The 24498-nt window shown below is 42.8% G+C and overlaps 1 protein-coding gene across 1 annotated transcript; it reads right to left on the bottom strand.

The window, feature by feature from the left end:
- Nucleotides 1-941: 941 nt before the first annotated feature.
- LOC138666205 (period circadian protein-like) lies at nt 942-23714 on the bottom strand. The gene is made up of 18 exons (XM_069754444.1): nt 23681-23714; nt 22623-22688; nt 22121-22150; nt 15442-15471; nt 14454-14483; nt 13953-13982; nt 13693-13722; nt 13170-13196; nt 12263-12292; nt 11764-11793; nt 11100-11129; nt 10622-10651; nt 9496-9525; nt 9124-9153; nt 3971-4003; nt 2970-3005; nt 1954-2054; nt 942-1820 (listed from the first exon to the last, which is right to left on the bottom strand). The coding sequence occupies exons 1-18, from the start codon at nt 23712-23714 to the stop codon at nt 1809-1811; spliced, it is 639 nt and encodes a 212-aa protein (XP_069610545.1). The 3' UTR covers nt 942-1808.
- Nucleotides 23715-24498: the final 784 nt, after the last annotated feature.

Raw genomic sequence — 24498 nt, 5'->3', positions numbered from 1 at the left:
ACAACAGATGCGTTATGTGAATACTATCCTGCAGTTTTATATGTTAATGTGATGTGTATCTTATGTAATATGTTATGGTGATGTACGGTATGTAAAGTGTTAATGCACAAGATATAGAATAATGATAATAGATTTAGCATATAACATAGGAAATAGTTAAAGGGGTTGTGCCACCATAAAGAATACATTTCACCAAGCAGAAAAGTTGGAAATTAATGGTTTTGCAATTTACAATTATTAAAAATGATGTTCTATTCAAAAAAATAACAAGCGTTCATCTGCTGAAGTACGCTCATTGGCGCCCCCTGGTGTTATTCCATCTGCAAGCTTTACCCGTCCTCCGAATGGCCAATCAGCTGTCATCAGAAGAGGTTCCCCCAACTCCCCTCCCCTTTTACATATAAAACAGTGCGACAGTATTCACATGACGCGTCTGTTGTCTACAGGGGTAAGACAGTCCACATCCCTACACATCCACTACAGAATCCAATGTAGACTTATCACTCTCACACACAAAGCTCTCCACAGTTCCACCCTACATCTCCTCCTTCATCTCCGTCTATCACTCTGCCGTCTAGGTTCCCCTAACGACCAAAGACTAACATCCTCTATAATCTGAGCCTCCTGGACTTCTCTTGTGCTGTACCAGTTTTCTGGAATGCTCTATCCCAGACAATCTGGTCTATTCCCAGTATCCACAATTTCAAGCGTTTCTTTAGACTAGCCTATCCCCTCACTAATCTAAGTAACTATCCCCTGTTCTCCCTTCCACGCACTCGGTAGCACTTTGTATCTGTACTCGTGCACACACTGGCTGGTGACTGCTTCATGCAGCGTTATTTGAATGCCCCTATTTATTATACTGATGGATCGCAATGTATTATTATTGGACATTACCTTGTAATATAAATTCACACATAAAATAAAACCAAACAAACACATTTCTGGTTAATGTATTTATTTTTGTGCTAGTCCATAAAGTACAAACCAATATGACAACACATAGTAAATCCGGTTACAACAGCTGTACATAGCTCATCTCTGTATACCAGTATACGAGTCTATGGCTCTCATAGAAATCACCATAAATAAATAAAAACCTGAAATAATTTATATATTACAAAGATTAACAGGAGGGAACAATGACATGGACAGAATATGTTACCGAAAGGGGGGTAAAGCGGATAATAAATAGAGGCTACTCCTATCACAATGTGGTGGGAGGGTGGCAGGAACGGCAATACTGCACTGACAAACCACATAGAAAGGGTTAAATACGGGTGGTCTTATCACAATTGGTGGTCCTATTCCTTGTTATGTTTGCACTGGATCCGCCAAGGCTTTACATGTCATCAGTCGGGAGTGAAAGTCGGGAGTTGTGAGAATATGGCTAGGTTGGGACCATCCCACTAGAAAGGGAAGTCTAATTCTGAAATCAAAGTAGTGAAGATCCAAATCATCCATAGTTGACTTTCACAGATGTGGCATACTCTACTTGCAGCACTTGACACTCTTTGCCTGTTAAAAATAAGTTTACGACCAGCCCAGTGCTACTGATTAAATCTGATCATTAGCAAGTGACAGTCTGAGTCCCTTGATCATTATCTCTGTGACCACCCAAGCAGGACAACTACTAACTGGATGGATAATTGTAGTAAATTATGGAAAAAAAAGTGAGAACTGTGACACCGGGGGGGGGGGGGGGAAAACACACAGATCAACTGGGTATTTCCTGCTCTTCTTCGAATTAAGATGTAAAGAATAACTTCTTGCTGATGATGGCGGCTTTGTCGTAAGGAACCAAGTTCTTACAGGAGCACCTAAGAAGGAACATAGGGTGTAGATTAGAAGTCTGGACTTATACATACTAATTTCGACTAGCCGTAGAGGGTTGATCTGACTAGTGGTAGATATGACATGGGTGCACACTTTGATGCCCAGTAAGCTACTTACGATGCTACATAGGAAACATATTCCAACAATAATGCCAATGCTACCGACTGCCGAGAAGAAAGCAATGAGTATAATGGCGTAGACTTTGAGTCCTGTAGATTCTGTAAGAAAATGTAGAGATATTTAATACTAAAAACATAAAAATTCTCAAGATAACAGGAGGATCAGACTACAAGGGGTTTGTTTGTAGTCTGTCACCATGGAGACACAAAACGATAACAGGTTTTTCAGTAGGACAATTTCTAAAGTTGCTTTAGTTTTTTTACGTTTTTGATGACTTTTTTTTTTGGCAAACAGGGATATAACCATAAATTTAGTAAAAGTTTCATTATCATCCCGAGAGCCACGCCCCATTGGTAAAGACCATAAAAAGTAACACTAAATAAAATGACCTATATCTTTATAACAATATGGCGGATTAAACAAACAAGTAAATCCCTTCCTCCGATACACACGGAAGCAGGGGGAATAAAATAAGATCAACTGGTCACTATTGACCCAGTGACAAGTCCTGTTTAGATGAACGTATTTGGGCTTTACCGATATTTTTTTTGCAATCAGGATCCTTTAAAATGTTTGCACCATTCGCCTTCTATTGCCTCAGTATTGCCATGTCTAAAACTGACTGCAGATTGAGTTACCTGGGAATCCGTCAGTGAGCTTGCCTCTTATTTTCCTTCTTGCGGGCTCCTTTCAGCTTATTTGAGACCCCAGGAAAGTTAAAGTTGAACTTTGTGGTCATAAATCAGCTAAGAGGACCATAGAGGAACAAAGAGAAGTGTTACAAACTCCCTATCAGACTGAGCTCACTCACGGTTTCTCAGTTAACTCATTCTGCAGATGGAAATGTGCAGGGAAACAAAGAGCCAAAATGGTGCAAAATTGTTAATGATGAACTCTTGGCTGCAAAACTTATGTTTAATCCAAAATACGTACAATTAGTAAGAAAAATTTTTTTTTCCTGAAGAATTCTATAGTCTGACCCTCAGTAATACCTCTATAATAAAGCTGCTTACCTGGTTCTGGTTGTTTGGTTGTAACTATAAGTGGCCCTGTAATGTGAAGAGGACATGAAGCTCACTGAATACGGTAGGTATGAATACATGAGCAGATCATAGGATCAGGTCTATAGACTATAAAGCCTCTTTAAAGGAGTTTTACGCTTAAAAAAAAATTATTTGATGTAAATGATTGAATACTTGTGAAAAAACAAACACAGATCCACTGGTCCGGTTCCAGCACTGGTTCTCCACTATTGTTACAGTCTCTGCATCATTAACATCATGGTGAGACCAGTGATTGGCTGCAGCGGTGATGTGCTCTATATTAGTGACATCATCCCTGCAGCAAAAACACAGAGATTGGAGCAGTGGCAAAGAGCCAGCACTAGACCTGGGGAAGGTGAGTACTATAGGTGTTCATTTTTTTTTTACAAATATTTTATTATTTTGAAAATGGAAAATCCCTTTTAAAGAGGAGCTTTCACCAATTTTTTTTTTGTGTCGAACTGGACTGACCAGCTACAGAGCGGAATAAAAGTTTTTTTTTTATTTCACCTCTTTGATGCGGAGATATCAGCAATCAAATCATTTGACACCTAATGAGTTAAACTTTGTTAAGTCCAACTAGGTGTTATCCAATAGCAACTCATACAGGGAGAAGTACACGCCCCCAGTGAAAACTATCTGATGACACCCACAATAGTTAACTCATTCGGTGCCAAATACTTTGATTTTTAATATCTCCTCCGCGGAGAAGCAAAATTAAAAAATGGAAAAAAATGTTTTATTCCATTCTACAGCCTCTGTTACACTGTTTCCAGTTCAACGTGAAAAATTTGGGGGTGAAAGGGCCACGTAAGTGGAGAGAAAAGGAGCGACAATCACATTGGGTACAACAAGATGGCGCTCAGTAGAGTAGTCACTTTAGTCCTTTGACTAATAGATAATGGACTCATTATTCCCATTGTGATGGGTGGACCCGCTCTACCCCATATTGACATTGAGTAAGTTCTTACTTGCTGATGATGGCCGCTGTGTCACCGTTGTTCCTATTAGAATAAAATTAAATAAAATTTATATGGACGCTATTCGACACTATCGAATCCTTCATGCCATTGTTCGATGTTTTATAACATGTAAATATATATTTGCCATTTGGAGCAAGCACAACAACAATTGTAAGCCCTGTTCTAAATTCTGCCAAGAACGGCCCCTTTAAATTAAGAAATTTGCATAAGCCATTCCTTTTTGTGTTTAGCAATTGTATTTTTATAGGTCCCAAAGGCCTCTTCTACCTCTGCACCCCAATAGCTACGTTCCTGGATCATGCTTGCAAACATCTACTGCTGTCATTTCAGGTATGTCCTAGATATAACATGCCGCGTTTTTCTTGGCCATGCCCCTTGCGACACCCCTAGAATTTGAGACTAGACCCTGTGACTCCTGATCACGGAGTAACTAAGAGTCACACACAAGGATCCTTCCAGAAACTTTGGCCTCCGGGAGGTTTCAGCAGGGCCCAGGAGATTTGCTAACTTTTCTCCTTTTCCATGAACCTCCCGAACATTCTTGAAGAGTTGGGAAGTAGTAGAACCTGGAGGACAATCCCAGAACCTGGACCTGGAATCCAGGACATCACGGATAAGTGGAATTAATTGGAAAAGTCATCGGTTCACTGGTTTCTAGGGACATCACTATCCACAGTGGCGTATCCAGGGGGGGGCAGCCGGGGCATGTGCCCCGGGCGCAGCCGACAGGGGGGCGCCAGCGGGCCGCCTGATGATGTGGCGGTCCAAGGAGGCTCCCCGTCGGCGGCATTCTGCTGCCCCCACAGTCTGAGATAATCCCGTTCTCTGAGCCGGCTGTCAAATTGACAGCCGGCTCAGAGAAAGTGCTGGGCGCCGTAGTCAAATCCTTAGGTGTACAGCGACGCCGCGGCTGTGCCGCCGCTGTCGCTAGTACCCTTGGCTTGCCTGGCTGTTGTGAACTGTGATCCCTTCTGATGACCGCTGAGGTGCCGCTGACCGCTGCTGGCACTTCCGCATCAGTGAAGCGCCAGCAGCGGTGACGTCACTCTCTCTTCACACAGACACAGCAGGGCAGGCGAAGCACAGGCTGCTGCTTTGCGGTGTTGGACGGTGGTAAGTGTGCTCCAGCTCCAGACCGCGGGGAGCGGCTGGGTAATGGAGCTGAAGACACCTACCGTCCGAACCTAGATTAGAATCTGATAACATTTGATATTTAAGGGGGCTGGTTGGGTTGGGGAGTTGGTCGGCTATATGGAGCCTGCAGCCAGGATAGGGAGGGAGCAGGGGCAATGGTCGGTAGTAAATTGTGTGTGTATATAGAGGTGAGAGGTGCTGTGTGTGTGTTGTGCCTGTGTGTATATCAGTGAGAGGTGCTGTGTGTGTGTTGTGCGTGTGTGTATATAGAGGTGAGAGGTGCTGTGTGTGTGTTGTGCGTGTGTGTTGTGCGTGTGTGTATATAAGTGAGAGGTGCTGTGTGTGTGTTGTGCGTGTGTGTATATAAGTGAGAGGTGCTGTGTGTGTGTTGTGTGTGTGTATACATAGGTGAGAGGTGCTCTGTGTGTTTTGTGTGTGCGTGCATGCGTAGCAGAGATGTAAATGGTTTTGTGTGTGCGTATGGGGAGGAGAGGTGAGGGCAATAATTGGGATGGAGGGGGAGGAGGAGATGATGGATGTGGTGGAATCGGCAATGATGGAGGTGGAATGGGCAATGATGGGGTTAGGGGGAGGAAATGATGGAGGTGGTGGAATGGGCAATGATGGGGAGAGGCAATGATGGAGGGGGAAATTGGAATGGGCAAAGATGGTGGTGGGGGAGAAGGAAATCATGGAGGTGGTGGAAAGGGCAATAATGAGGTGGGGAAGAAATGATGGAGGTGGTAGAATGGACAAGGATGGTGGTGGTGGAAAGCACACTGATGATATTGGAGGGGGGGAAAATGATGGAGGTGGTCGAATGGGCAAGTATGGTGATGTGGTGATGGCGGCGGAAAGGACAATGATGATGGTGGTGGAAAGGGCCAAGATGGGGATGGTGGGGGAAGAGAAAATGATGGGGATGGTGGGGGAAGAGAAAATGATGGGTATGGTGGAATAGGCAAAGGAGGAAATGATGGGGGTGGTGGAATGAGAGGGGAAGGAATGGGAGGTTGTGGAATGAGAAGGAAGGGGAATAGTGTGATGAGATAGTATTGGGGGAGAAAAATGAGTGGGCACAGAATAGAAACTGAGCAGTGGGCGCATAGCATGGGGGGACAGTGTAAGGGCACAGCCAGGAGGGGACAGTATACCAAGGAGGGGGAGTGTGATGAGAGAGTACAGTATAAATACTGGGCCCTATAGGGGGACACAGTATGAGAGGACAGTGTGAAGAGGGCCGGTATGGAAAGGAGAGGTCAGTGTGAAGAGCATGTACCATAAGAGGGACAGTGTGGGGGTCATATTTTGTGCAGACAATATAGTGAGGGGCAATGTTTTATACAGGAGCATTATAATGACACTTGTATCTTTAAGGGCGTCTTGTGGAGATTTTCTGCAAAAGAGCGGAGAAGATGGAAGTCTGCAGAGACGGCTGTGGATGAGAAAACTCATCATGGGGTCTGGACAAGATGAAGAAAGGAAGGAGAACGGCTCCAGAGACGACGTCATCTATAAGGTTCCTGGATGTAAATGTTATTTGTGATACTAATTCTCATGTTTTTATTTATGTTAGGAGCATTAAAGGGGATGTCCAGGTTTGTGATGAATATACAGTCATTCTTTGTGACTACAGACTTCTGACTTCTCACAGTGCGCACTGCACGCTGTCAGGATTCTTTCATGTTGGGGATTTACATACATGCGGTCACGTGCTGACTAGACATGTGTGGCCCCACTCTATGAAAATGAACTGAGCGAGGCTGGGCACATCTAGTTGGAATGTGATCAGAAGTATACAAATCACATACTTGTGCTGACATGACTGGAGAATCCTAAAAGTGTGCAGTGCATTTGTTGTGAGAATTCAGTAGCTGCGATGTCAGGATTCAGCTCTGCAGGTTCCAGTATTCGTCAGATGGACACTTCACTCACATGCGACTTTCACACTTATGGTCTGGTGACATCGAGCTCCTCTTCCTGCTTCTCTGTTTTTCACTGAACATTGGGAGCATTAGGGAGAGGAGCTCGTCGGTACATGACTGAGTGTGCAAATCGCATATGTCCTGGGGGGGGGGCGCCAAAATGAATTCTTGCCCCGGGTGCCAGAAAACCTAGATACGCCTCTGCAAGGATAAGTGTGAGGACTGTGACCGGCTCCAAATACTGCTGCAAAATGAGTCATTGGGATATTGAACAAGTCGCGTCTTCAGCAGATCCACCCATGACATTTGTTATTCAAGAACATCGTCTTCTTGCGGCTGGGTGTGAGCTGTGACTCACGTTTCCTAACCTCCATCCTAAAACCATTAAGTAAATCATTTACTTGTCCATTCTGCCATATTGCTTCCTGCTGAACATGTAGGTGATCATAACCACCATTCATAGGCCACGTTATGGAAGCGCTACTTGGTTAGCACTGTTCATGGATGGGGACACTATCTGGTTGGCACTGTTTATGGGGAAACTCTCTGGTTGACACTGATTATAGACGAACTCTCTGGTATTATTTATGCGCGATGTTGTATGGGCGACTCTAAATATATTTGCGTTCTCTGCCTGAAACTGTTTATAGGGCCACTGTCTGGTTGAAACTGATAATAGACGCACTCACTGCTGGTAGATTGGACGGCAATGTCATGGTCACAAGTTCCCGTTAACACGAAATGGATAGCATTGTAGCAGAGGGGTGAAAGAGAGATCACTGGGCTGATGTGCCAATTTATCATTGGGACCTTTCCACCCAAATTGGACAATCCCTTTAAGCAGTGAGATACAACCAGTCCTATGACCGCTGTGTCTCCCTAATGTTAGAGTGATAAGTAATAAGAGATCTCTTCTGATTTTTAGGATTACTTTCTTGTGACGAAATTCTGATTCACGTCCAGCGAATGTTACATTGTTACTTGGAATTCACGCCCTGAATGATAAAGTCATCGACAGGTCTGTGCATGACGGCAGCTTCTGCAGGATATCAGAGGAACAGTAAAATGGGATGACTACAGACCTCTGGACTGTTAACAGGACCCTCATCTATCAGCCAGAGCAGAAAAGAACCACAAAAATCCTCTCTCACTCTGGAGGACTCAGCATTGCACTGATTTCATTGAACATGTGTAATGCTTCATCACACCTGCGGGGGCACTGAAGAGAAGTTCAGCGGTTGAAGCTGGATTTCCCCATCGATCACAGCTGATCACTGGAGGCCACAGCAGCTGGATGACCTGTGATTTTCCAAAGACCTTTCTAAGAAATAGGGATTGTATAAAGGAAAATACCCTTTAATATAATTTGGTAGGCATGCATTGGCTCCCCTAACTGAACTGACCCTTATAAGACATCTGAAAGTCAAGTGTAAAAGCACACATATGCATTAGATTAAATTTACTAAACAACATTGATATTGGCAATTTTTGTGCCATTTTAGCCTTTACCAAACACCACTTGGGACCAACCACTTGTGGGCAGGGTTTGTGCGTTTGTGACATCTGAAAATTTAGTACCGTTTCCAAAAAATCGTAATGGTCATGGCAAAATACTACTCCAATATTACTCTATTTTATCTGGCATTTCCAGGCCAGGAGAATCTGTGGCTCTGAAGGAAGCCTCCCGCACAGATGTGTATGTTTAATGAATTGTATAGTAGATCTATGCTCCATCATTATAGTATTCGCTCATTACAAGGACAGACCATTGATTTCAGTAAGGACTGTGTAATGCCTTACTTTTCCTCCGGGGGAGCTGCAGGGAAATCCATTTAAATTGTAAATGAAATGGTAAATCTATACTTTATTGTTTCTAATAAATGCATTTATGAACATAGTCATAATTGGGCACCCTTTACTCTTTTCCTTTATTATAACAGATCGATCACACGGGTCCCAACACTCAGATCTCTGTCGTGATCTGACAGTTCAAAACACGACATCCACTTTAATAGAAAATTTTAATGGAATGTGTTCAATGACATCTGTGCGTAAATAAACCGAATTTATCTAATAACTGACCTGTACCAGGAGAAGTAGAGACTGTTGTGCCTGGAAAATAAACATAAGAGAGAATTAATGGGGTGTCTCATTTAAAACTCCATAGGGCATACTGAGATGTGTAACAAAGAGCGACTTTCACTCTGGAGGACTCGGCAGATTTTGCGTTTTACACAAGGCAGCCCATTGAATTCAATAAGAATTATGTAATGCCTTATTTCCCCTGCGGGGGCGCTACAGTTGAATTAGACAATTCAGAATACAACTGATCTCTGTAACCAGTTTATTTTCTAGAAATTTTTGGACTTTATGCAGAATAGTAGGAGAAAAGAGGTTTGGAAAAATGTAGAATTATTATTGACTTATTACTAGAAATTGATGGTGGGGACTGACCTGTATTTGGTGAAGTAGAAACTGTTGTTCCTGGAAAATAAATAGAAGGAGAAAATGTATGGGGAATATAAAATCCACAGGAAATTTGGAGATAATAAAGAACGGTCCCTCATTCAGGATCCTCAGCTAGTAGTTAGAGTTTTCTAGAGGACCGGGCACATCCAATCATTACAAAGACATCTCATTGATTTCAATAAAAACTGTGTAATGCCTTATTTCTCCTCTGGAGGCACTGTAGGGAAATTTAACATTGCTTCTAGGTCCTCATAGGTGCTAGAACAGGTCTAGGCCCAGGCGGCCGTACGCCACGTTCTGGGGATCTCGGAAATATACACAATGCACGGCTAGGACGTATAGTATCTCCATAACTACTATGGAAGCATAGCTGACTCAACAAAACAGTTTGACCACATGGCCAGCAAGCCTGCTGTTCTGCTCTGAGCTGACTCAAGGTGTGAGATCTGTCACTCATAGCCTTTGGGGTTTACCCCTGCTGAGCTAGCTGCACACTGAAGGGGGCTTTATAATCCCATGCCAGATAGGAAACAAATGATTGGAATGAAATTATATCTCCAATATTCTTCACACTACCCTTTTCCCCTAATCGAACAGATCGATCACACTGGTCCCAACACACATATTTCTGCATTGATGCCAATTTATATTCTTAACCTAAACCATATTTCGGAAGGTTTCAGCTTTCAAAATAATAATTTATACAATCAATGGATGAATTTAATGTCAGGTTATAAGCTTTTGTTTACATAACATGGATAAGCGACATAACCTATGTCAGGGAGTGTACATCTGGACAAGAAAAATGAAAAAAAAAAAACATATACAGAATGGGAGGAATAGAACTAAGCAACAGCACATACGAAAAATACTTGGGTATACTAATAGATAACAAGCTGAACATGAGTCAACAGTGTGATGCAGCAGCAAAAAAGGCAAAAAAAATTGCCTTTTCCTATGTTAGAATGGATTGATCACAATGGTCCTAACACTCAGACCTCTGTCGTAAGCTGACAGTTAAAAACTAGACAGACCCTTTAATAGAAAATATGAGTGGAATATGTCCAATGACTTCTGTGTTTAGATAACCTGAAATTGTGTAATGACTGACCTGTACCCGGAGAAGTAGAGACTGTTGTGCCTGGAAAATAAAGATAAGAGAATTAATGGAGTGCCTTTTTTTTAAATCACCACTTGGAAGACTGAGATAATAAAGAGAGATCCCCATTCAGAATGATCATTTATTAGACAGAATATGTATTTTTTTCACTCTGAAAGGCCGGAAACATTTGTGCATTAAAAAGACAGCCCATTGGTTTAAAAAAGAATTGTGTAATGCCTTATGTCCCCTGTGGGGGCACTGCAGTTGAATTAGACAATTCCGATTACAGCTGATCGCTGGTATTTTCTTGTTATCAATGTACTGTCTAGAATTTGGTTTGACAGAAAAAGGATAAGGTAGAGAAAATCTTTAATGACAGAACCAGAAGAATCCAGAGAGATCTTACGCAGATTTCTAGGAAAATAAAAGTCTAGAAGAATCTAATAATATCATTGACCATTACTAAAAATTGATAGTAAGGACTGACCTGTATTAGGAGAAGTAGAGACTGTTGTGCCTGGAAAATAAATAAAAGGAGAAAATTAATTGGGTATATGAAGTATATAAAATCCACATGAAATCCAGATATTAATAAAGAGCGGTCCCTCATACATTATCCTAATTTATTAGTTAGATCATTATGGAGGACCAGACACATCCGTTCATTACAAAGACAGATCATTGATTTCAATAAGAGCTGTGTAATGCCTTACTTCTCCTGCGGGGGAGCTGCAGGGAAATCAGTGTAAATTGTAAATGATTAAATGTTAAATGTATACTCTATCATTATAGTTTTGTGATACATGTATTTATGGGGATAGCCATCTTTGGACACCCTCTAGCCTTTTCCTACGTTAGAATGGATCGATCACAATGATTCCAACACTCAGACATCTGTCGTGAGCTGGAAGTTCAAAACTGGACATCCCCTTTTATAGTTTTGTGATACATGCATTTATGGGGATAGCCATCTTTGGACACCCCCTACCCTCTTCCTATGTTAGAACGGAGAGATCACAGTGGTCCCAACACTCAGATCTCTGTTGTGAGCCGACAGTCCAAAACTGGACATCCCCTTTAATGCAGAAATTGAGTGGAATATGTCCAATGACTTATGTGAGTAAATAACCCTAATTTTTGCAATGACTGACCTGTACCAGGAGGAGTGGAGACTGTTGTGCCTGGAAAATAAAGATTAGAGAGATTTAATGGAGTTTCTGGTTTTAGACTCCATAATGAATACTGAGATAATAAAAAGGGATCCCTCATTCCGATTGATCATCTATTAGCTGGAGAATGTAATAAAGAGCGCCATTCACTCTGGGGGACTGGGCACATTTGTGCGTTACACACACAGCCCTCTTATTTACCTAAGAATTGTGTAATGCTGTAATGCCTTATTTCCCCTGTGGGGGCACTGCAGTTCAATTATACAATTCAGATTACAGCTGATCGCTGATGATCCTTGTGGATCGATCCCTGTGATCAGTTTATTGTCTATAATTTTTTTTATATATCAAAAAATTAAGATAAAGATCTTCTCTAACAACAGAACCAGAAGAATTCAGATGAATCTTATTCCGATTTATAGGAAAATAGAGGTCTGGAAGAATTTCTTAGTATTACTAGTAAATGATAGTGAGGACTGACCTGTATTTGGTGAAGTAGAAACTGTTGTGCCTAGAAAATATGTAAAAAGAGAAAATGAATGGGGTATATAAAATTCATAGGAATTCCGGAGATAAAAAAACAGCGGTCTTTCATCCAGGATCCTCAGCTATTAGTTAGAGTGTTCTAGAGCAGAGGTCCCCAACTCCAGTCCTCAAGGCCCACCAACAGGTCATGTTTTCAGGATTTCCTTTGCATTGCACAGGTGATGCAATTATTACCTGGGCAAGACTAAGGAAATCCTGAAAACATGACATGTTGGTGGGCCTTGAGGACTGGAGTTGGGGACCTCTGTTCTAGAGGACCGGGCACATCCGTTTATTACAGAGACAACGTATTGATATCAATAATAGCTGTGTAATGCCTCCTTCTCCTACAGGGGGCTTTGTGATGACGAGAGAAGAGAGAGATAGGATTCAAAAAGATCTTATCAAACTGGAACTGTGGGCAGCAACTAGCAGAATGGTATTAAACAGGGAGAAATGCAAAGTCCTACATCTGGGCAAGAAAAATTAAAAAAGCATATACAGAATGGGAGGAATAGAACTAAGCAACAGCACATGTGAAAAAGACTTGGGTATACTAATAGATCACAGACTGAACATGAGTCAACAGTGTGATGCAGCAGGAAAAAAGGCAAACACAATGCGGCCATCACATATGACAAATCTACACCTCACCACCCTGCGTATTACGTTAGCAAGATCACGTGGTCTCCTCCCTTGCACCAATGTGATATTCCGCACCCCTTGGGGTCACGAACGGATCAATCACATGAGTCCCAACACTTAGACCTTTGTTGTGAGCTGACACTTCAAAGCTGAACAACCCATTTAATAGAAAATCTGAATTATGTGAGTAAATAGCCCTAATTTATCCAATGACTGACCTGTGCCAGGAGTAGAGACTGTTGTGCCTTTAAAATAAAGATAAGAGAGAATTAATGGGGCGTCTGTTTACAACTCTGTAGGGAATCATAAAGATCATAAAGAGGGATCCACAATTCACAATCCTCATCTATTGGCTAGAGAATGTAACAAAGAGCGCCTTTCACTCTGGAGGATCGGGCACATTTGTGCATTACACAGACAGCTCACTGATTTCAATAAGAATTGTGTAATGCCGTATTTGCCCTGCGGGGGCACTGCAGTTGAATTAGACAATTCAGAATACAGCTGATTGCTGGAGATCCTTGTGGAATGAGGAGTTTATTGTCTAAAAATTTGTGATCAGTTTATGGTCTAGAATTTTTTTTTAATAAAAAAATAAGATAGAGAACTTCTTTAAGAACAGAACCAGAAGAATTCGGATGAATCTTAAGCAGATTTGTAGGAGAATAGAGATCTTGAAAAATGTAGTACTATCACTGACAATTACTAGAAAATTACTAGAAATTGATTTTAAGGACTGACCTGTGTTAGGAGAAGTAGAAACTGTTGTGCCTGGAAAATTAACAGGAGAAAATGAATGGGGTATATGAAGTATATAAAATCCACAGGAAATCCAGATATTAATAAAGGGAAGTCCCTCATTAATTATCTTAATTTATTAGTTAGATCATTATAGAGGCACATTGATTTCAAAACTGGACATCCCCTTTAATAAAAAATTTGAGTGGAATACGTCCAATGACTTAAGTGAGTAAATAACCCTAATTTTTGCAATGACTGACCTGTACCAGGAGAAGTGGAAACTGTTGTTCCTGCAAAATAAAGATAAGAGAGAATTAATGGGGCGTCTGGTTTAGAACTCTAGAGCTAATACTGGGATAGTAAATCGGGATCCCCCATTCAAAATCCTCCTTTATTAGCTGGAGAATGTAATAAAGCGCAACATTCATTCTGGAGGACTGGGCACATTTGTGCGTTACACACACAGACCACTAATTTAAATAAGAATAGTGTGATGACTTATTTCCCCTGCGGGGGCACTGCAGTTCAATTAGACAATTCAGATTACAGCTGATCGCTGAGGATCCTTGTGGATCGATCGCTGTGATCAGTTTATTGTCTATAAAAAATTTTTATTCATCAAAAGATTAAGATAAATGTCTTCTCTAGCAACAAAACCAGAAGAATCCAAATGAATTTTATCAGATTTATAGGAAGACAGAGCTCTGGAAGAATTTCTTAGTATCACTGCACATTTTAAGAAAATCATAGTGAGGACTGACCTGTATTTGGTGAAGTAGAAACTGTTGTGCCTGGAAAATAAATAAAAAGAGAAAATTAATGGGGTATATAATATCCATAGGAAATCAAGAAATAATAAACAGTGGTCTCTCATTCAGGATCCTCAGCTATTAGTTAGAGTGTTCTAGAGGACCGGGCACATCCGTTCATTACAGAGACAACCTATTGATATCAATAATAGCTGTGTAATGCCTCCTTTCTCCTACAGGGGGCTTTGCAATGACGAGTGAAGATTCAAAGTTATCTAAATAAACTGGAACTGTGCGCAGCACCTAGCAGAATGGTTTTAAACAGGAAGAAATGCAAAATCCTACATCTGGATAAGAAAAATTAAAAAAAAGCATATACAGAATGGGAGGAATAGAACTAAGAAACAGCACGTGTGAAAAAGACTTGAGAATGCTAATAGATCACAGACTTAACATGAGTCAACAGTGTGATGCAGCAGCAAAAAAGCAAACACAATTCTGGTTTGCATTAACAGAAGCATAGAGTCTAGATCACATGAAGTCATTATCACCTTCTACTCCTCTTTAGTCAGACCTCATCTGGATTATTATCTTTGGAGGGGGTCATTCATTCAGGATCCTGATTTATTAGTTTATGCATTCTAGAGGATCGGGCACATCCGCTCATTACAAAGACAACTCATTGATTTCAATAAGAGCTGTGTAATGCCTTACGTCTCATGTGGGGGAGCTGCAGGGAAATTTGTGTAAGTTGTAAAATGAATTTCATGGTAAATCTATACTCCATTGTTTTAATCATTATTGTTTTTTGATAAATGTATTTATGGGAATAGTCATTTTTGGACATCCCCCTACCACATTCCACTATTTGAACGGATCAATCACATGATTCCCAACACTCAGATCTCTGTCGTGAGCTGACACTTCAAAGCTGAACAACCCACTTAATAGAAAATATGAATTATGAGTGTAAATAACCCTAATTTATCAAATGACTAACCTGTACCTGAAGAAGTAGACACTGTTGTGCCTGGAAAATAAAAAAAAATGCGAGAATTGGGTGTCTAGTTTACAATTCTGTAGGGAATACTGAGTTCATAAAGAGGGATCCCCCATTCATAAGCTTCATCTATTGGCCAGAGAATGTAACAAAAGCACATTTTACTCTGGAGGACCGGGCACATTTGTGCATAACACAGACAACCCACTGATTTCAATAAGAATTGTGTAATGCCTTTTTTCCCCTGTGGGGGCACTGCAGTTGAATTAGATAATTCAGATCGCTGGCGATCCTTGTGGAAGGATAAGTTTATTGTCTAGACTTTTTTTATATATATAAAAAATAAGATTGAGAACTTCTTAAACAACAGAAGTATCCAGTGTTGTGAATTCTGTTGTTAAGCTCCCTCCTGTGGTCATGAATGGTACTTCGGCTGGTTCTGTCCATGGGCTTCCTCTGGTGGTTGTGAGTGGGGCTGTGGCTTCTGAGGTTCCTTCCACAGGTGACGAGGTTGATTCGTTGGCTGGCTGCTCTATTTAACTCCACCTTGATCTTTGCTCCATGCCACCTGTCAATGTTCCAGTATTGGTCTAGTTCGCTCCTGGATCGTTCTTGTGACCTGTCTTTCCAGCAGAAGCTAAGTTCCTGCTTGTTTTTCACTGTTTGCTATTTTTTCTGTCCAGCTTGCTATTTTGATTTTTGTCTTGCTTGCTGGAAGCTCTGGGACGCAGAGGGAGCGCCTCCGCACCGTGAGTCGGTGCGGAGGGTCTTTTTGCGCCCTCTGCGTGGTCTTTTTGTAGTTTTTTGTGCTGACCGCAAAGTTACCTTTCCTATCCTCTGTCTGTTCAGTAAGTCGGGCCTCACTTTGCTAAATCTATTTCATCTCTGTGTTTGTAATTTTCATCTTTACTCACAGTCATTATATGTGGGGGGCTGCCTGTTCCTTTGGGGAATTTCTCTGAGGCAAGGTAGGCTTTATTTTTCTATCTTTAGGGCTAGCTAGTTCCTTAGGCTGTGACGAGGCGCCTAGGGAGCGTCAGGAGCGCTCCACGGCTATTTTTAGTGTGTGTGATAGGATTAGTGATTGCGGTCAGCAGAGTTCCCACGTCTCAGAGCTTGTCCTGTATCAGGACTATCAGGTCAGATCAGTAACTATCAGGTCATTTCGTGTGCTCTTAACCACCAGGTCCATTATTGTCCTCACCACCAGGTCATAACAGTACAGGTGGCCCAAAGTGTTAATGCATCTCAATAGAGGGATAAGAGAAGTTCTGAGACCATTTTTTTTTCTTTGCAGTGTGTTTTGTCTCTCTTTTCCCCTTTACCTCTGGGTGGTTCAGGATACAGGTGTAGATATGGACATTCAAGGTCTGTCCTCTTGTATGGATAATCTCACTGCAAGGGTACAAAACATTCAAGATTTTGTGGTTCAGAATCCGATGTTAGAGCCTAGGATTCCTATTCCTGATTTGTTTTTTGGGGATAGATCTAAGTTTCTGAATTTCAAAAATAATTGTAAATTGTTTCTTGCTTTGAAACCTCACTCCTCAGGTGACCCTGTTCAACAAGTGAAAATCATTATTTCTTTGTTACGTGGCGACCCTCAAGACTGGGTATTTTCCCTTGCGCCAGGAGATCCGGCATTGCGTGATGTTGATGCGTTTTTTCTGGCGCTTGGATTGCTTTATGATGAACCAAATTCAGTGGATCAGGCAGAGAAAATCTTGCTGGCTCTGTGTCAGGGTCAGGATGAGGTAGAGATATATTGTCAGAAGTTTAGGAAGTGGTCTGTACTCACTCAGTGGAATGAATGTGCGCTGGCAGCAATTTTCAGAAAGGGTCTCTCTGAAGCCCTTAAGGATGTCATGGTGGGATTTCCCATGCCTGCTGGTCTGAATGAGTCTATGTCTTTGGCCATTCAGATCGATCGACGCTTGCGTGAGCGTAAAGTTGTGCACCATTTGGCGGTATTATCTGAGCATAGACCTGAGCCTATGCAATGTGATAGGACTTTGACCAGAGCTGAACGGCAAGAACACAGACGTCGGAATGGGCTGTGTTTTTACTGTGGTGATTCCACTCATGCTATCTCCGATTGTCCTAAGCGCACTAAGCGTTTCGCTAGGTCTGCCACCATTGGTACGGTACAGTCGAAATTTATTTTGTCCGTTACTCTGATTTGCTCTTTGTCATCCTATTCTGTTATGGCATTTGTGGATTCAGGCGCTGCCCTGAATTTGATGGACTTGGAGTTTGCTAGGCGCTGTGGTTTTTTCTTGGAGCCCTTGCAGTATCCTATTCCATTGAGAGGAATTGATGCTACGCCTTTGGCCAAGAATAAGCCCCAGTACTGGACCCAATTGACCATGTGCATGGCTCCTGCACATCAGGAGGATATTCGCTTTTTGGTGTTGCATAATCTGCATGATGTGGTCGTTTTGGGGTTGCCATGGCTACAGGTCCATAATCCAGTATTGGATTGGAAATCTATGTCTGTGTCCAGCTGGGGTTGTCAGGGGGTACATGGTGATGTTCCATTTTTGTCTATTTCGTCATCCACCCCTTCTGAAGTCCCGGAGTTTTTGTTGGATTACCGGGATGTATTTGATGAGCCCAAATCCAGTGCCCTACCTCCTCATAGGGATTGCGATTGTGCTATCAATTTGATTCCTGGTAGTAAGTTTCCTAAGGGCTGACTATTCAATTTATCTGTGCCAGAACACGCCGCTATGCGGAGTTATATAAAGGAATCCTTGGAGAAGGGTCATATTCGCCCGTCGTCGTCACGATTGGGAGCAGGGTTCTTTTTTGTGGCCAAGAAGGATGGTTCTTTGAGACCTTGTATTGATTACCGCCTTCTTAATAAGATCACAGTCAAATTTCAGTACCCTTTGCCGCTGCTGTCTGATTTATTTGCTCGGATTAAGGGGGCTAGTTGGTTCACCAAGATAGATCTTCGTGGTGCGTATAATCTTGTGCGTATTAAACAGGGCGATGAATGGAAAACAGCATTTAATACGCCCGAGGGCCATTTTGAGTACCTGGTTATGCCATTCGGGCTTTCCAATGCTCCATCAGTATTTCAGTCCTTTATGCATGACATCTTCCGAGAGTACCTGGATAAATTCCTGATTGTATATTTGGATGATATTTTGGTCTTCTCGGATGATTGGGAGTCTCACGTGAAGCAGGTCAGAATGGTGTTCCAGGTCCTTCGTGCTAATTCTTTGTTTGTGAAGGGGTCTAAGTGTCTCTTTGGAGTTCAGAAGGGTTCATTTTTGGGGTTCATTTTTTCCCCTTCTACTATCGAGATGGACCCTGTTAAAGTCCAGGCCATTTATGATTGGACTCAGCCGACATCTGTGAAGAGTCTGCAAAAGTTCCTGGGCTTTGCTAATTTTTATCGTCGCTTCATCAATAATTTTTCTAGTGTTGCTAAACCGTTGACTGATTTGACCAAGAAGGGTGCTGATGTGGTCAATTGGTCTTCTGCGGCTGTGGAAGCTTTTCAGGAGTTGAAGCGTCGTTTTTCTTCTGCCCCTGTGTTGTGCCAGCCAGATGTTTCGCTCCCGTTTCAGGTTGAGGTTGATGCTTCTGAGATTGGAGCAGGAGCTGTTTTGTCGCAAAGAAGTTCTGAAGGCTCGGTGACGAAACCATGTGCCTTCTTTTCTAGAAAGTTTTCGCCTGCTGAGCGCAATTATGATGTTGGCAATCGAGAGTTGTTGGCCATGAAGTGGGCATTCGAGGAGTGGCGTCATTGGCTTGAAGGAGCCAAGCATCGCGTGGTGGTCTTGACGGATCACAAGAATTTGTCTTATCTCGAGTCTGCCAAGCGGTTGAATCCTAGACAGGCTCGTTGGTCGCTATTTTTCTCCCGTTTTGATTTTGTGGTTTCGTACCTTCCGGGCTCTAAGAATGTGAAGGCTGATGCCCTGTCAAGAAGTTTTGTGCCCGACTCTCCGGGTGTTCCTGAGCCGGCGGGTATTCTCAAAGAGGGGGTAATTTTGTCTGCCATCTCCCCTGATTTGCGGCGGGTGCTGCAAAAATTTCAGGCTGATAGACCTGATCGTTGCCCAGCGGAGAAACTGTTTGTCCCTGATAAATGGACTAGTAGAGTTATCTCTGAGGTTCATTGTTCGGTGTTGGCTGGTCATCCTGGAATCTTTGGTACCAGAGATTTGGTGGCCAGATCCTTTTGGTGGCCGTCTTTGTCGCGGGATGTGCGTTCTTTTGTGCAGTCCTGTGGGACTTGTGCTCGGGCTAAGCCCTGCTGTTCTCGTGCCAGTGGGTTGCTTTTGCCCTTGCCGGTCCCGAAGAGGCCCTGGACGCATATTTCTATGGATTTTATTTCGGATCTCCCTGTCTCTCAAAAGATGTCGGTGATTTGGGTGGTTTGTGATCGCTTCTCTAAGATGGTCCATTTGGTACCCTTGTCTAAATTGCCTTCCTCCTCTGATTTGGTGCCATTGTTTTTCCAGCATGTGGTTCGTTTACATGGCATTCCGGAGAACATCGTTTCGGACAGAGGTTCCCAGTTTGTTTCAAGGTTTTGGCCATCCTTTTGTGCTAGGATGGGCATTGATTTGTCTTTTTCCTCGGCTTTCCATCCTCAGACAAATGGCCAAACCGAACGTACTAATCAGACTTTGGAAACATATCTGAGATGCTTTGTTTCTGCTGATCAGGATGATTGGGTGTCCTTTTTGCCTTTGGCTGAGTTCGCCCTTAATAATCGGGCCAGCTCGGCTACTTTGGTTTCGCCGTTTTTCTGCAATTCTCGTTTCCATCCTCGTTTCTCTTCAGGGCAGGTTGAGTCTTCGGACTGTCCTGGTGTAGATACTGTGGTGGATAGGTTGCAGCAGATTTGGACTCATGTGGTGGACAATTTGACATTGTCTCAGGAGAAGGCTCAACGTTTCGCTAACCGCCGGCGCTGTGTGGGTCCCCGACTTCGTGTTGGGGATTTGGTTTGGTTGTCGTCTCGTTATGTTCCTATGAAGGTTTCCTCTCCTAAATTTAAGCCTCGTTTCATTGGTCCGTATAAGATTTCTGAGGTTCTCAATCCTGTGTCATTTCGTTTGACCCTTCCAGCTTCTTTCTCATACACTTTCTCATACACTTTATGCAGTATTAGCCCTCTGTGTCTGTACTGCTACATACTTAGGCAGGTAACTGGTTCATGCAGCTTTACATGAACACCTGAGCCTTACACTATAGCTGGTCCGAATAACTAAAGCAATTGTTACCATCCACCTCTCGTGTCTCCCCTTTTCCCCATAGTTTGTAAGCTTGCGAGCAGGGCCCTCACTCCTCCTGGTATCTGTTTTGAACTGTATTTCTGTTATGCTGTAATGTCTATTGTCTGTACAAGTCCCCTCTATAATTTGTAAAGCGCTGCGGAATATGTTGGCGCTATATAAATAAAATTATTATTATTATTATTCTTTTGCCATCCATAATGTATTCCATAGGTCGTTGTTGCGGAGATACGTGGCGCCTGTGGTTCCATCCGTTGATCCTCCTGCCCCGGTGTTGGTTGAGGGGGAGTTGGAGTATGTGGTGGAGAAGATTTTGGATTCTCGTATTTCGAGACGGAAACTCCAGTACCTGGTCAAGTGGAAGGGTTATGGTCAGGAAGATAATTCCTGGGTCTTTGCCTCTGATGTTCATGCTGCCGATCTGGTTCGTGCCTTTCATTTGGCTCGTCCTGGTCGGCCTGGGGGCTCTGGTGAGGGTTCGGTGACCCCTCCTCAAGGGGGGGGGTACTGTTGTGAATTCTGTTGTTAAGCTCCCTCCTGTGGTCATGAATGGTACTTCGGCTGGTTCTGTCCATGGGCTTCCTCTGGTGGTTGTGAGTGGGGCTGCGGCTTCTGAGGTTCCTTCCACAGGTGACGAGGTTGATTCGTTGGCTGGCTGCTCTATTTAACTCCACCTTGAACTTTGCTCCATGCCACCTGTCAATGTTCCAGTATTGGTCTAGTTCGCTCCTGGATCGTTCTTGTGACCTGTCTTCCCAGCAGAAGCTAAGTTCCTGCTTGTTTTTCTCTGTTTGCTATTTTTTCTGTCCAGCTTGCTATTTTGATTTTTGTCTTGCTTGCTGGAAGCTCTGGGACGCAGAGGGAGCGCCTCCGCACCGTGAGTCGGTGCGGAGGGTCTTTTTGCGCCCTCTGCGTGGTCTTTTTGTAGTTTTTTGTGCTGACCGCAAAGTTACCTTTCCTATCCTCTGTCTGTTCAGTAAGTCGGGCCTCACTTTGCTAAATCTATTTCATCTCTGTGTTTGTAATTTTCATCTTTACTCACAGTCATTATATGTGGGGGGCTGCCTGTTCCTTTGGGGAATTTCTCTGAGGCAAGGTAGGCTTTATTTTTCTATCTTTAGGGCTAGCTAGTTCCTTAGGCTGTGACGAGGCGCCTAGGGAGCGTCAGGAGCGCTCCACGGCTATTTCTAGTGTGTGTGATAGGATTAGGGATTGCGGTCAGCAGAGTTCCCACGTCTCAGAGCTTGTCCTGTATTATTAGTAACTATCAGGTCATTCCGTGTGCTCTTAACCACCAGGTCCATTATTGTCCTCACCACCAGGTCATAACAATCCAGATGAATCTTAAGCAGATTTTTAGGAGTCTTGAAGAATTTAGTACTATCTCTGACCATTACTAGAAATTGATAGTAACGACTGACCTGTATTAGGAGAAGTAGAGACTGTTGTGCCTGGAAAATAAATAGTAGAAAATTAATTGGGTATATAAAGTACATAAAATCCACAGGAAACCCAGATATTAATAAGTAGTGATCCCTCATTCATTATCCTAACTTATTAGTTAGAGCACTATAGAGGACCAGGCGCATGCGTCCATTACAAACGCAGCCCATTGATTTAAATAAGAGTTGTGTAATGCCTTACTTCTCCTGTGGGGGAGCTGCAGGGAAATCAGTGTAAATTGTAAATGTTAAATGTATACTCTATCATTATAGCTTTGTGATACATGTATTTATGGGGATTGCCATCTTTGGACACCCCCTGGCCTTTTCCTATGTTAGAACAGATCACTTTGGTCCCAACACTCAGACATCTGTTGTGAGCCGACAGTGCAAAACTGGACATCCCGTTAATACAAAATTCGAGTGGAATATGACCAATAACTTATGTGAGTAAATAACCCTAATTTTTGCAGTGACTGACCTGTACCAGGAGAAGTAGAGACTGTTGTGCCTGGAAAATAAAGATAAGAGAGAATTAATGGGGCGTCTGGATTTAAACTCGGTAGGGATTAGTGAGATAATAAAGAGGGATTCCCAATTCAGAAACCTCATCTATTACCCAGAGAATGTAATAAAGAGCAGAATTCTCTCTGGAGGACTGGGCATATTTGTGTGTTACATACACAGCTCACTTATTTAAATAAGAATTGTGTAATGCCTTATTTCACCTGTGGAGGCACTAAAGATCGATTAGACATTTCAGAATACAGCTGATCGCTCAGGATCCTTGCATGGTCAGCTTGTTGCAGTGTTACACATACACTCCCTGTTCACACGGGTCCAGGTAGGCACGGGGAGTGAGATGATATAGCCCACACAGTCATTGATGTGCATCACACTTGCTCACAATCCTGACAGGCTGAGAGGCCCCTTTTCACTAGCACAAGTGAAACAGAGTGCTGCCAGCCCGGTAGGACAGGCCTGCCACCAGTTCCTTGTTAGATGCATGCACAGTCCGTTATTAGGATTATATTTAGCCAGAAACCAACCTCAGTAGCATGGAAAGTTAAACAGAGAAACGAGATAAAAGAGCAACCCAAGGTTAAATTATTATTTATATAGCGCCATTACTTCCATGGTGCTGTACATGAGAAAAGGGGTTACGTACAGGGTTATAGATATTATGTATTATGTATGAATTATGTATTTAATTGCTTTAACCCTGCTGTTCTGTTCGGTCTGGGGAGACCTATTTTGAACTTTGGTATTTTTTGGGGTGTTCAAGATGCGGTTCTGAAACTTGTGGTTGATTGACTTAAATGAGGATGGGTCGGTCGGCCACGGGTTTCAGAGCCGCATCTTGAATATTTTAAAGAATATTGAAGTTCAAAGTCGGTCATTTTTGACCAACAGAACAGCAGGGTTAAAGGCACATCCGACAATACATTATAAACAAAATGGCTCCCCAATACAATGGTCAGATACACAAATACAGATAGTGCTAGGACAAAAGATATAAGGAGAATACGTGTCAATTACCAGGTGATGTTCGATCATGGGTGCACTGGGCCATAGGGGGTATGGGCTGCCAGCTGTCTCCTTGTCCCTTCTCAGCATGTTACTCGACGAAGTCCCCACTTCTGAAGTGGACCGCATGCATAACAGAGAGAGTGACCACATGGCCCTAAACTAGTCTTAATCCCCTTTGCACTTCGGTCTGAACCTAAATCCTCTCCCTTTGCAGCTGCAACCTCCAAAACCTATGAAAGATCATAACTCCTTTCTGGATGGTGATATGGCGGCGGTTCTGGCACCATTGGATCTAGCCGAGGCCCCTGCTACGTGTTAAGATCAAACACAGCTTTGCTATCTGGTTTCTACTGGCTGATCTATGTAACTTCATACTCCATTGTGCTAGAACTGGTCTAAACCCAGGTGGCCGTAAGCCATGTTCTGGGGATCTCGGAAATAGACACGATGTACGGCTAGGACGTATAGTATCTCCATAACTTTTTATGGCATCACAGCTGGCTCAACAAGCAGTTTTGACCACATGGTATCCACATGGTCAGCAAGCCTTCTGTTCCACTCTGAGCTGACTAAAGGTATGAGATCTGTCACTCATGGTCTTTGGGGCTCACCCCCTGCTGAGCTAGCTGCACACTGAGGGTGTTTTATAATCCCATGCCAGATAGGAAACAAAGGATTGGCATGAAATTTTATCTCCAATGTTCTTCACACCACCCTTTGCCCCTATTCGAAAAGATCGATCACACAGGTCCCAACACTCAGACCTCTGTTGTGAGCTGACAGTTATAAACCGGACTTCTCAATTTATAGAAAATATGACTGGAATA

Source organism: Ranitomeya imitator, chromosome 2, assembly GCF_032444005.1.
Source record: "Ranitomeya imitator isolate aRanImi1 chromosome 2, aRanImi1.pri, whole genome shotgun sequence".
NCBI classification, from domain to species: Eukaryota; Metazoa; Chordata; class Amphibia; order Anura; family Dendrobatidae; genus Ranitomeya; species Ranitomeya imitator.
Note: the sequence above shows the minus strand (reverse complement) of the source record. Positions and strands in the feature narration are given on the sequence as shown.